At 46.5% G+C, this 14,118-nt stretch overlaps 1 protein-coding gene across 1 annotated transcript; it reads right to left on the reverse strand.

Annotated features, from left to right (window-relative positions):
• Positions 1 to 24: 24 nt before the first annotated feature.
• On the reverse strand, positions 25 to 3,616 carry LOC123149253 (translation initiation factor IF-2). Its single transcript, XM_044568873.1, has 4 exons — positions 2,641 to 3,616; positions 2,398 to 2,541; positions 1,338 to 1,523; positions 25 to 389 (listed from the first exon to the last, which is right to left on the reverse strand). Exons 1-4 carry the CDS (start codon positions 3,553 to 3,555, stop codon positions 309 to 311), a joined length of 1,326 nt encoding a protein of 441 aa, XP_044424808.1. The 5' UTR covers positions 3,556 to 3,616; the 3' UTR covers positions 25 to 308.
• Positions 3,617 to 14,118: the final 10,502 nt, after the last annotated feature.

The raw sequence follows: 14,118 nt of genomic DNA on the forward strand, positions 1-14,118 counted from the left end.
AGGAAACAGACCACGCCACGATCATTCAAGCATCCATTATCTCATTAGTGCCTTAAAGAGGTAAGAGAGTTTCAGGGTTGTCATAAACAAATGGCGACGGCACTTCTAGAATCAAAATGATGATAGGAAAATCTCCCAAAAGAAATATCCACTTTCCCAGTGATTTTATTTGTCTAACTACCAGCCTGTAGAAAGAAGACGGGCTGCATGGATTGAATATAACATTACACCTTCTCTCAAAACAAGGAAAATCCGCTAAATCTTCGTAGGGGCTAAATGAGATCTTACAACAGTGTATCAGAAGCCTTTTACTTGTATTGCTCTGAAACTTCACGAACAAACTTGTCCATGAATTGACACTTCTTGTCAAAACCCCAGCCAGGATTATTCTGCAAAACACAAGATGGCACAGCCGAATAGTAGCTGAGTAGCAAGCAGGAAGCAGGTTCTGTCTAAGAAAACAAAAGATACGAATACTGAAATACATTAAGTATCAACACATACATTATCCTTTTAAGGTACTATCTAGAACAGCACACTAAGATGTGAAATGCAAACGATTATCATCTTTTTCCTTCAAAAACTATGGAGACAAATGGCATTGCATATTTTGAGTTTACGATGCTAGCTGCAAATATTTCAATATGTGATGCTTACATATCCATAAGCAGTTTATAACAAGCTGACTTTTAGCATATGTGCTTAGCCAACTTCAAAGTTAGATAGTATCAACGCCCACTACGAGCCTTCAAAAACTATGGCCCTTTGGTTGTAAGATAGTTGTTGGTAGACTTTGCCACATAGGATTTTTGATGATGTGTCATGCAATAAATGAGGAAAGAGAGGAATGTTGTATGTACATGAACCAACACCCATTGCACAAGCTCCAATGTAGAATGAGAGAGCACCTTATTTATTATCTCACATCCTATTGGGCATACTAGATACAACCCATTGGAGATGTTGTATGTTAAGATGTTGGTTGATGACATGGCATATTTTACCAACAAGCTAACATACAAACTGTTGGAGATGCTCTTATAGATGTATCTGACACCCATAGACATACAGCTAGATAGGGGATGTTCAAAGACCAGAGTTTTTTTCCGGAAGAGATCACGGCCGTAGTTAAAATCTGTTTGATATCCTAACAGAAGGCTGATCTATTTTTAAACAAGGTGACTATTAATGGTTATGTTAGAACCAGCCAAATAAGACAAGAATCATGTTGCTTCCGTTACAACTAAACATTCAGCAGCTCAATTACTCAAAAGGCTAAATTGATTGACTCATGATACTATGCTGTCTAGAGCATCAGTTGTAATAAGAAGGCTAACCTTGAGAGAAAGTAAAGTTTTATCAGTAAACCGCTTTACTGAATTGGGTATGTTTTCTGGAAGAGTGTTGGCAACCCTTTGCAACTCCCCTTCTTGCTGTATTGCAGTTACGACATCAGGCCCGCTGTACATATCTATCAGCTCTTTCATATGGGGTGCCCTTTTCATGATATCTTCCACGGCATCCTAAGAATGATACAGTAGATTAGTGGGTCAGTTGAAACCCTAAAAAGAACTCATATGGCAGCAAAGTGAATGCAAGTATACAACTGTGAACTGCTAATGTATATATGTAATTTGAAATTTAGGGCACACTAAAAGCTGAATTCTAAAATCAGAGATGCTTCTTTCTACAAATCTGGTCAGTATCTGGAAAGTATAACCGTCTTACCATATTAATGATGAAACTATTGAGACGTTCATGCCTTTCTGGAAAGATAATCTACAAAACTTAAATCCAATGTATTTGGCAAACTACCTTTATTTGGAACAGGAAACTCATCTGATAGTTTAGCAGCTTAACCTTATCAGCCAGGTCGAACCAGAAAATTGACCTTGGAAAGTTAGATATTCTATGTGAACCTCATACTGACTCCAGATCATTTACAAAAATATGCATATCAGCTTATAACACTAGAACATTATCAAAGTAGATCTGAGATTTAACATCAAATCTACAAATACCTTTTCGACCACGATCTAGGTAGTTCTATATGTATACTACTGGACAAAGTTAGGGGAAGTTTGATTGCCAACACACGAGGATATAAATTGCAAACTGAAGCTGTACTATTTTGATATTATTCTCTGGTCCATAATTTATTTATCAAGTCTAAAGCAGGCATTCTTATATCATCCAAATAAAGATATGGACCCATTACGCAAGCTATAACAGCAAAGCAAGGTAAAAAAGCCTTGTCCAGTAGACTTACTCTGCCACACTCTGATGTATTTGGTTACTAGTTGCAGCAAATACAAGTATATCACACAGAAAATATCTATTTGCACAAACATTTCCAGGGTGAAACAGATATGGCATGAGGACAGTTAAACAAATCACCTGCCATTCTTCCTGGTCCTGGATGCCTTCATAAGCAACTATGAATGGCTTTACTTTCTGCAGCATCTCCTCCAATGACATAGGCGGCTTCTCCTCAATATCAGGATTAGCAAAGCTCACATTGTACTCTGGCTCAAACTCAATCTGCACACGCAAACATCCAAAGATAAAAACCCATCAGGGATCCAACAAGCACACACAGATCTTATAATTTTGATAACTCTGATGCAGTGCAGAGCGCACCATGTTATTGGTATGAATAGCGTTGAGAAGCGCGTCATCAATCGGCAGTGGCAGTGCCTCATCTGCTGCCTCATCGAACGCCTCGTCCCAAATCTTCATTTTCTCAGGCCCGAGCCGCTTCTCGAGTTTCTCACCATCAGCGTTGTCACCCAAGAAGACCTTTTCCCGCTCGTTCACGTCAGCAGGCCGACCACGGCCACCGTCCCGGCCACCTCCGCGGCCCCCACGCCCCCCTCTGCCGCGTCCACCGCCAGTATCGCCACGGCCAAGGAGCTCCAAAGCACGCTTCACAGCCTCCTGTGGCGCCAATCTCGGCTGCCCGCTTGGAGCCGAAGGGGTCGGAGCTTTCCTTGCCTCGCGGCTTCGAACGAAGCGGTTCTCCTCGGGGGCCCTGTCCACCGGTGGCTGCACACGCGGCACGCCGCGGCCCGCGCCGGAGGTAGGGATCGAACGCGGCGGCTCGGATGAGGAGGAGGCAGCGGTGGCTGGCGGCTCCGGATCGGAGGGGGGAGGGACGGAGTCGAAGCGCTTTGCGAAGGTGGGTTGCTTGGGGGCATCTTCGTCGGATGGCGGCGGCGGCGGGGGCAGCGGGGATCCGCGACCGCGGCCGGCGCCGGAGAAGGACGAGAAGGACGGGGTGGTGGGGGAGGGCGGGATCACGGGCTCCCCGCGGCCACGGCCGGCAGAAGATGGTGCGGCGAAGAGATCCGCTCCATTGTCGTCCTCGGGGATGGGGCTCCCGGGAGCGCGCGGCGGCGCGGAGGCGGAGTGCGGTAGGCCGCGCCCGCGCCCGCGCCCAGCGCCACCGCTGCCGCCGATGCCGGAGAAGGAGGAGAACGCGGCGGCGTAGGAGGAGGGGAGGTGCGCGTGCCGCCGGGCGGCGGCGGCGGCTGCGGCGGCGCCGATGCCTCGCATGGTGGTGGTGGGGATGGGTTTAGCGCGCGATGCAGGCTAGGGTTGGGGCTCGCGAGGTGTTCGACGAAATGGGCTGTGGAGTGGGGCCTGGAACGAATTTCGATCCGGCGTAAATCGTGGCCGTTAGATCTCAGTCGATGGATGTATTTTAGCCGTCCGATCATCATTCTCGCTAGAAGATTTGAGAGCAATATTCCACTTTCACGTATGGTCACTTGTGCTTGTAAAATCAGTATAGTTACTAAGCTCCCACGAAATTGAGCTATCTGGTGCGTCGAGGGGTGTAGCAGACGTGTGGGATCATCCTGTCAGCCGGCACGAAGAGGTTGACAGTCGGTTCGGTCCACCTCGTAGTTAACCCGTGTTGTATGTATGAGCATTCCTGAATTAGGTGACATGTTGTCTCAAACGATCGAGCAATCAACCAAGCACGCCAATGTCGTATCTATCCATTCTCATTGCCTCGATCTAATCTCCTCCGATCCCATCCCTTTGCATCCAAGCAAGAAAAATAGGCTCGTGATGCTTCTCTTCCAAGTTATGATGTTGCCAGAATCTTGGATGATGGTAGCTGGGAGGTTCAGTCCCCATGGCATAATGCTAGATATCAACAAAAGTTTTTTGAGATGGAACCATCTGTGTTTTGTGCAGAGCTCCTGAAACATTTTTTTAGAAAGAGGGCCATCAACTGTTGGTTGTAATTTGTAAGGGCCTCAGAAACATCGACTCATTGAAGTAAATGAACTGGAACTAACAAAGGAAAGCTTCTTTTTGACACCAATAGATGAGTTCGTAATGGTAGAGTTTAGCTTTTTGTCCGATGTTTGGTGGAATCGGTTTTTGCAGTAGCAGCAAAGTCGCTCTTTTCTCTATTGATTTTGGGAGAAATGGCGTGTGATGAAAGACATTGAAGGATGAACAGAGGATTCTTGAGGATAGACCTTTGAAGCTTCGGCTAAGACAACAGTAGCTAGAGTCCAACTAAATGGTATATAATGTCAATCACACATGATATATATGTGATCTATGTTTGAGACAAAGCTTCAGCTTGCATGCGGTAAGTAAACATGTATTCTCTGGAATTTGGATTTATTTTATTAATGCATATCCAGAATTGTGTAATGCACTTATGAGATGCTCATAGTGGGCGTGGTTATTAGCGTTCCAAATGAAACATTCTTCCGGGGATCATCATGGTGCGCGCTGCACCTTCTAGTAGAATGAGAATTTTGCTATTTCTCACCCGGTTGAGGAATAAGTTCTTCCTTTCCTCGAAACAAAAACCGGACTTGGCAAATTAGGACCGGCGCCAAACAATCCTTCTTATAGTGTGCGTGGTAGCCACACACCTTAAATCCAAACATTCAAATCATGCATATCCATGCACGTCCATCATACACATGAATGCCGCACATAAATAACATTTGTTGATAGCGAAATATATAATTCGAACATAAAATTTGTTTTAAGTGCACAATTCAAACATTAGCTTTTTGGTGTTCATTGTGGGCCCACGTATGCTCCACAAGATCACTGAGTAGCTGCATGTGCACCTGATGCTCTCAAATATTCATGCATCTACAGAACATTCATAAATTGATCTGCATCTTATTGTTCCAGGATGTGAACTTGTTCTTCAGACTTGACAAAACATTGGTTTGGGCTATTGTGCAAAATGACACAATATGTCATCACCTATCACAAAGTCTCTGATTTCCACATCATTGCAGCTTCACGAACAATTTCTCTACGAGCTTGGAGCAATACTCTGAATGCCTTCTTCACATCCTTCCTATCTGCTTCTTGCATTGTGCAGAGTGGATTTGTTTGTTGCCTTGGGGATTGGCTATGGTCTTTACAAACGCTGCCCGCGGAGGATAGATGTCATCGGGATAACACCCCATATTGTAGTCGTGGTCGTTGACAGTGTAGTTGCACGGTGATGATTCCCCGTTACAAATTCTCTTGAACACAGGAGATCGCTGCAACACATTGATGTCATTGTGAGAACCAGAAATTCCAAAGAAAGCATGCCAAATCCATGAGCCATGTGATCCCATCTCTTTCAATATGATAGTGGCTCTTTTGGTGGGGTATTGTTACTCATGTGCAAACCTTTGGGAGCAGTTCTTCCATTGCCAATGCATGCAATCAACTGAACCATACTTGGAAAACCTCTTGCCTCTACAATAGCAAGCAACTTTTCTATACCCTCCACATTTCATTCTCTCAAATACTCTGCTCCGAACACCTGCACCGCGGTACTGGAAAACCTCACCGTGGTCTTTAGGCATGTGCTCTCCCGCATCCGAACCATCTCACCAACGGCATCGTCGATGGTACCAAGTGCAAGCATCCTCAGAGCAACCTGATACGTCTCCAACGTATCTATATTTTTTGATTGCTCCATGCTATATTATCTACTGTTTTGGGCAATATTGGGCTTTATTATCCACTTTTATATTACTTTTGGGACTAACCTATTAACCGGAAGCCCAGCCCAGATTTGTTGTTTTATGCCTATTTCAGTGTTTCGAAGAAAAGGAATATCAAACGGAGTCAAAACGGAACGAAATCAACTGGAGAAGTTATTTTTGGAAGGAAAGCCACCAGATAGACTTGGACTCTACGTCAGAAGATACGGGAGCTGGCCACGAGGGTGGGGGCGCGCCCACCCCCTTAGGGCGCGCCCCCCTGCCTCGTGGGGCCCCCGAAGCTCCACCGACATACTCATTTCACCCATATATACCTACGTATCGCAAAACTTCCAGAACAGAGAATAGATCGGGAGTTCCGCCGCCCCAAGCTTCTGTAGCCACCAAAACCTATTCGGGACCCTGTTCCGGCACCCTGCCGGAGGGGGGAACCCTCACCGGTGGCCATCTTCATCATCTCGGCGCTTTCCATGACGAGGAGGGAGTAGTTCACCCTCGGGGCTGAGGGTATGTATCAGTAGCTATGTGTTTGATCTCTCTCTCTCTCTCGTGTTCTTGATTTGACACGATCTTGATGTATCGCGAGCTTTGCTATTATAGTTGGATCTTATGTTTCTTCTCCCCCTCTTCTCTCTTGTAATGGATTGAGTTTTTCCCTTTGAAGTAATCTTATCGGATTGAGTCTTTAAAGATTTGAGAACACTTGATGTATGTCTTGCCGTGCGTATCTGTGGCGACAATGGGATATCACGTGATTCACTTGATGTATGTTTTGGTGATCAACTTGCGGGTTCCGCCCATGAACCTATGCATAGGGGTTGGCACACATTTTCGTCGTGATTCCCCGGTAAAAACTTTGGGGCATTCTTTGAGGTTCTATGTGTTGGTTTGAGTAGATGAATTGAGATTGTGTGATGCATATCGTATAATCATACCCATGGATACTTGATGTGACATTGGAGTATCTAGGTGACATTAGGGTTTTGGTTGATTTGTATCTTAAGGTGTTATTCTAGTACGAACTCTAGGGCTGTTTGTGACACTTATAGGAATAGCCCAACGGGTTGATTGGAAAGAATAACTTTGAGGTGGTTTCGTACCCTACCATAATCTCTTCGTTTGTTCTCCGCTATTAGTGACTTTGGAGTGACTCTTTGTTGCATGTTGATGGATAGTTATGTGATCCGATTATGTTATTATTGTCAAGAGAACTTGTAATAGTGAAAGTATGAACCCTAGGCCTTGTTTCCTATCATTGCAATACCGTTTACGCTCACTTTTACCGCTTCCTACCTTGCTGTTTTTATATTTTCAGTTTACAAGAACCTATATCTACCATCCATATACCTCTTGTATCACCATCTCTTCGCCGAACTAGTGCACCTATACAATTTACCATTGTATTGGGTGTGTTGGAGACACAAGAGACTCTTTGCTATTTGGTTGCAGGGTTGCTTGAGAGATACCATCTTCATCCTACGCCTCCCACGGATTGATAAATATTAGGTCATCCACTTGAGGGAAATTTGCTACTGTCCTACAAACCTCTGCACTTGAAGGCCCAAAAACATCCACAAGAAGAAGGTTGCGTAGTATACATCACAACCATGCATTTCTGCTTAGCGGAGAATGATAGTTGTCCGCAACTGATGATCTGCAAGGGCACATGGCTATTGCAATTCGCGGTAAGTAGGGTATGTCGATCCCAAAGGGGAGCGGTGTTGCACAGGTAACTACCAACCCGCAACTACATCATCACTTACGTGGCTACATTCACACCCAGAGTGTTATCTGAAAATAGTTTGTTCGTCAGTTACCTAAACAACTACGTGGAGGTAAAAACATAAATGAAACAACAGTCAAAATAAAGGCGCGGCGCTTGAGTGTTAGATTTATTTTCCGTCCCGAAGCATTACAGTAGCATTGCAACAAAGAGGACAACTCTCTAGCTGCATCACCATTGGCCTTGAATAACAACATGTTGTCATCTGCAAAAAGCAAGTGGCTCACCGGGGGTGCCGCTTTTGCAACTTCGATCCCACAGAGGTGCGATGACTGAGAATTATGCTTTAAGGGGCAAGGATGGCCCTCCGCTGCCAACAAGAACATGTAAGGAGAAATAGGGTCCCACTGTCGGATACCACGTGTAGGTTAAAAAGTTTCAAGCTTAGTATCATTAAACAGAACAGAAAAATTGACCAAGCTTACTAAACTCATAATCATAGAGATCCAAGTTGGTGCAAACCCCGCCTTCTGCATTATAGCCTTAAGATAATCCCATTTGACTCGGTCATAGGCTTTCATGGTATCCAACTTCAGACCACAAAAGCTGTTTTTCTTTGCTTTGTATCTCTTCGTGAAATGGAAGCACGGGTTTTGTTATCAGTAATAAGCCGACCATGGACTAAGATCGTCTCCAACCGCTAGAAGTTGATATTACCTGATATCCCTAATACCGTGGTACTCCATAGTATTTGATTGATAGTATTGTGAGCACGACTTGACCTGGTCCATTAGATTGCAAAGAATAGACAACCCAACTTAATTCATGATATTTTCAAGGAGCTCTTAAAAATTTGAATTAATCTAAAACTTCCTTGTGTTTGTTGTTTCCTTGTAAGTAGATGAAAATAATTTTAGCTATCAGTTTAAAAATCTCTTCATTTTTTTGAAAAAAATTCACGAAAAAATTCTTGAAACTTATAAATGTTCCCATTTTTTTAAAAAAATCTCCACTTATAAAAAGCATTCACAATTTGAAAAAATATTTCCGATTATTTTTTAACATAGTACGTATGCAGACGCTCATACACTCACCCCTACGAGCGCACGCATGCACACCCTACCCTATGAGCACTTCCGAGAGACTGAGCCGGCACATCATCTTGAGATTGACGAAGATGACACAGACACCTTCATAGTTGACGGGAACGTCTCCTCCCATTAAACGCACATCGCTCGAAGACCTGAAATGAATCTAGGAAAATATGAGCACCTCCCGAGCAAATGTTCTTGAATTTTAAAACATGTTCATGTCAAAAAATTGTTTCCTATTTTTCTTTAAAATGTTTGCACTTAAAACATTGATTTTTTCTAATCATATTTTATTGTTCCTGAAACTTATTTTTGTGTGTTTCTAATAAATGTTCCAGAAATCTTATAAAAATATCCGCCTTTAAAAATATTCACAATTCAAAAAGTGTTCATGTCTTCAAAAGATGGGAAGACACTGGCTGGAGAAAATCCCAAGGCCTCCTTTGGTTCATAGGAATATTGTAGGAATTACAAAGGATTGGAACTTTGTAAGAAAAATTCCTTTGAAGCCCTTTGGTTCATAGAAATGGATTCCTATTCCTACGTAGGATAGGATTCAATCCTTCACATTTCAAAGGGAAAAAAACATTAGCCTAGACTCAATGGAAAAAATCCTATCCTATGCATCAAATGACATCTTTTTCTCTATAGGATTTGAGATGCATGTCATCTCACTTCCTATGATTTTCCTATTCCTATATTATTCGTATCCTATGAACCAAAGGAGGCCCAAGCTTGTCTGAATTCTCTCTCTCCCCCACTCTCCGAAAAAACAGGATAGTAGAAAGAGAGAAAGAAGATGTGGGCCCAGCCCAGCCCAGCCCAATGAAAGAAAGAAGAGGCCGGTCCGGAGACGGGACCCGAGTCCGACCCGAGGCGGGTCCTGGGTTAGGGCTCGCCTGGACATATATACGCCAGCCGCCGCGCCTCCTCCCCTTCGTTCCAAAGATCCAGCGAGAGAGAGAGACAGAAATCCCCAATCCACCAAACCCTAACCCACCAGAAGAGATCGGCGAGAGAGACCCGGCGATGGCGGTTGAGGAGATGCAGTTTGCCATGCCGATGGCCGCCGGCTATGAGGGATTTCACTTCACCCCGTTCCAGGCGGAGAAGGAGCAGGCGGAGGCGTTCGTCAGGGCCACCATGGCGGAGGCGGCGGAGGACGAGGCGTTCGTCAGCGTCAGGACGGAGGCGGAGGCGGAGGCGGCGATCCTCAAGGCCAAGGCGGAGGCGGAGAAGGTGGCGGCGATCCTCAAGGCCAGTGCGGAGGCGGAGGAGGCCAAGGCGGAGGCGGAGAAGGAGGCCAAGGCGGGTGTGGAGGAGGAGGCTTTCGTCGTCAAGGCCAAGGCAGAGAAGGAGGAGACGTTTGTCGTCAAGGCCAAGTCCAAGGCGAATGACCCGGCGTTCATGGTGCTGGCCGGAGAGAGGGGCCCCGGTATGGCGGAGGCGGACGAGATGGACTACATGTCGGACGAGACGGACTACGGCTCGGACGAAGACATTGAAGTGACCTACGCCAAGATGTGTGAGCGGTTCGAGCAGCGCAGGCGGGTGAGGCATGCTCACATGCCCTGGCTCAAGTTCCAGTCCGTTGCCTCCCTCCTCAAGATGCAGGAGGATAACAAGGGACGGCAGCAGTGGCGGAGCTAGACAAAAATGCTTGGGGGGCCGAAAGACAAAAATCCATGATGAGCAACTGCTGTTGAGAGGAAATTTATAATAAGTGTAGTTAGGTCTCGATTGACTGAGACTTAACCAAGCCTCGGTCGAATGATATAGTATATAAAAAGAAAAAGAAAGAAGCTGAAGAAAAGAATGCACAATTCTCTATACAAGATCTAAGGGATATACAAGATCTAAGGGATATAGTATTGACTGAGACATAACAAAATCTTAATCCACGGAGACTTAGTAAAACTGATTTATAATGTGTACAGTCCAATAGTGCAATCAACGGCTGACCAACTGCCACTTAGAGAAAAAATTGTAGTGCCATCACCAAAAATTTCCCAATTAGTTAGATCAAACCACACAAGAAAAAAAACCCCAGTTTGATTCATTGTACATCAGTGTTGATGTACAGGCAACGCTCTTCAGATTTAGGCTGTGCGTCACGGCGGGGGCAGCTGGTTAAGATGAACCACACCATATTGTAACACTGAACGAGTCATACCTAAATACTTCAGCTAGTCATGTGCTGCCGCTGATCTATCCATGCACGAACGTGCCCTACATTTAGGATCTGTACGCTCTCTCTCTCTCTCTCTACACACATGAGCTGAGAAGCACGTGCCTGAAGATGGGTTAGTTCGTTGCTGCACTGTAGTTGCTGCACTGTACGTGAAGATGGATTAAGCCGCGTGAAGATGGATTAGGCCGAGCTGCAGCCAGCAGGGGCCACTGCTACCTAGTAATGAAATAAAATTGTTTGGGCTGGGGGGGCCACGGCCCCCTCAGGTCATAACATAGCTCCGCCGTTGGACGGATGTCATTGATGCTAGTATCTATCATCCATCCATGTAGCATTGGAGCTTGCCCATGACTTGTGTAGCTGCTACGGTCTGATGATGCAGAAGCAAGGTTGACTCTACCTGGTTGGCTCTATGCTATATTTACTAGAAGTGGGGTGTACTAATCTACTGATTAAGGGTTTGTCTATATAATAACTCACTCAACACGCTGAGTAGTGGTTCAGGTAGAGCTGTCATCGATACTACGACCCAAGTTCTCAGGTGAAGTAGAGCTGGATGCACTCGTGAGGATGATGAAGGAATAAATTGTACTATATGCACTCCATGCTCACGCAAAAAAGGGCTAAACAAACAATTTTTAATGGTCTTTTAATGGTCTAGTAGATACCGTTGACAAAAAAAGAGCAATCCCTTCCTGAGAGTGATTTTTTTTTGCGGGAAAGGGAATTTCATTCATCATGCGTGTTCCATTTGAGCGAGAGGTTCCGGCGTGGTGTTCGGCTGAGGGTCGAACTTGGAGCCACTGGGAGCCTTCTCCCTTTGCTCCTGGAGTTCGGAAGGTCGCTTTGAGGCGCCTCCGGGACTATCTCCCCCCGGCTCGGTGCCCCTTGAGACAATACCTCGGCATTGTCCGTAGAGTAAGGAGAGGAGGCAGTTGGAAGTGTATCACTATTCATGTCTGACGAGTCCAAGGAACCGTCCGACGAGGATACGTCGATACGGGCTTGGGGCGGACTGCATAATCATATTCGACGTTAGGAGAAGCAGTGCAACAAAAGTATGCTATGAGTTACTCTGGTATCCGAATACTTACGACTTCGCCAGGGGCTTGGCCCTGAGCAGCCACTCGTCTTTGCCGTCGGCGGCGGTGGTGGAGCAGTCCGGAAGGAGAGTCCTTCCCTTCTTGGACCCTTCGGCCTCCCCGGTTGGGGCGGCCTTCTTTTTCTTGTCTCCCCCAGCTGGAGGGGGAGAATCTTCATCTTCCTTCTCCTCGTTTTCACGGGAGGAGTGCGTCTCGGAGTTATCGGATGATGTGTCCGATACCACTTGACGCCGGGAACTCTTTCGGGTTCCCGTGGCCTTCTACTTGGTCTTCTCCGGCACCTCATAAGGAGCCGGAGTCCGCATCTCCGTCAAGAGAGCGTCTGCAGGGTCTTCGGGAACAGGGGCCGAACAGTTAATCTGCTCCGATGTCTCCACCCAGTCCTGTCAAAGGCATGTGAGCTCAGACCCCGCACATGGTTAAGCTATGGGAAATAAATACCCTACCCAGTGTACAGAGCTTACCGGATTCACAGGGCGCTTCGCGCTTAACCCACGGTCCTCGGTAAGAGAAGGGGGGACCTCGGCGCCTTTGAACAACACCTTCTAGACGTCCTTATGCGTCGTGTCGAAGAGCTCGTGCAGAGTCTGGTGCTGGGCCGGATCGAACTCCCATAAGTTGAAAGCCCGTTGTTGACACGGGAGGATCCGACGGAAGAGCATGACCTGGACTATGTTGACAAGCTTAAGTTTCTTGCTTGTCATGTTCCGGATACACTTCTGGAGTCTGTCCAGCTCCACCGATGAGCCCCAAGACAGGCCCTTCTCCTTTCAGGAAGTGAGCCGCATGGGGATTCCGGATCGAAACTCGGGGGCCGCCACCCAGTTGGTGTCGCGCGGCTTGATGATGTAGAACCACCCCGATTGCCACCCCTTTATGGTCTCCACGAAGGAGCCCGCGAGCCATGTAACGTTGGGCATTTTGCCCAACATGGCTTCGCCGCATTCCGCTTGTTGGCCGCCTACTACCTTTGGCTTGATATTGAAGGTCTTCAGCCATAGGCCGAAGTGGGGCCGGATGCGGAGGAAAGCCTCGCACACGACAATGAACACTGAGATGTTGAGGATGAAATTCGAGGCCAGATCATGAAAGTCCAGCCCATAATAGAATATAAGGCCGCGGACGAATGGATGGAGGGGAAACCCCAGTCCGCGGACGAAGTGGGGGAGGAAAACCACCCTTTCGTGAGGTTCTGGGGTAGGGACGATCTGCCCCGCGGCTGGCAGCCGGTGCGCGATATCCGTGGCTAAGTATCCGGCTCCACGTAGTTTTTTTATGTGTCCCTCCGTGACAGAGGAGACCATCCACTTGCCTCCCGCTTCGGAAATGTTTGGAGAGAGTTGACGAAAAGGATGTGGACTTGGGCGCTGGAGCTCGAGTGCGCGAGAATGGATGGGCAAGGAGGAAGAAGGCGTTGGTAGAAAAAGGTGAGACCTTATCCCTTTATAAGGGTGGACAAAACTATGTGCCTCCACCACCCTGGTAAAACTTGCTTATCCCCCAAGCGCCGTAATTGATGGTGCGGTTGGGTTACCCACGTCCGTATTAATGGGAATCCCGTAATAAGGGGACACGATCTCTTCTTCGACAAGACATGCCAAGGAAACCGCCTCGCGAAACACGCCGAGACAGGTTATGAAAAACGATTCGAATAAAAAGACATGGCTGTGGTGTGATGTCACACTATGGGGAACGTCAACAGATTAGACTTGTGTAAATATTATTCCCTCTACGGTGGTATGTGGAACTTATTTTGCAGAGCCAGACACAATCCTCGTGTTCAAAATCTTCTATGAAGTATTCGGAGGAGGAACCCACCTTGCAATGCCGAAGACAATCTGCGCGCCGGACTCATCATCATTGAAGTCTGGTTCAGGGGCTACTGAGGGAGTCCTGGATTAGGGGGTATTCGGACAGCCGGATTATATCCTTTGGCCGGACTGTTGGACTATGAAAATATAAGATTGAAGACTTCGTCCCGTGTCCGTGTGGGACTCTCCTTGGCGTGGAAGGCAAGCTT

This window comes from Triticum aestivum, chromosome 7A (genome assembly GCF_018294505.1).
Source record: "Triticum aestivum cultivar Chinese Spring chromosome 7A, IWGSC CS RefSeq v2.1, whole genome shotgun sequence".
Taxonomy (NCBI): domain Eukaryota; kingdom Viridiplantae; phylum Streptophyta; class Magnoliopsida; order Poales; family Poaceae; genus Triticum; species Triticum aestivum.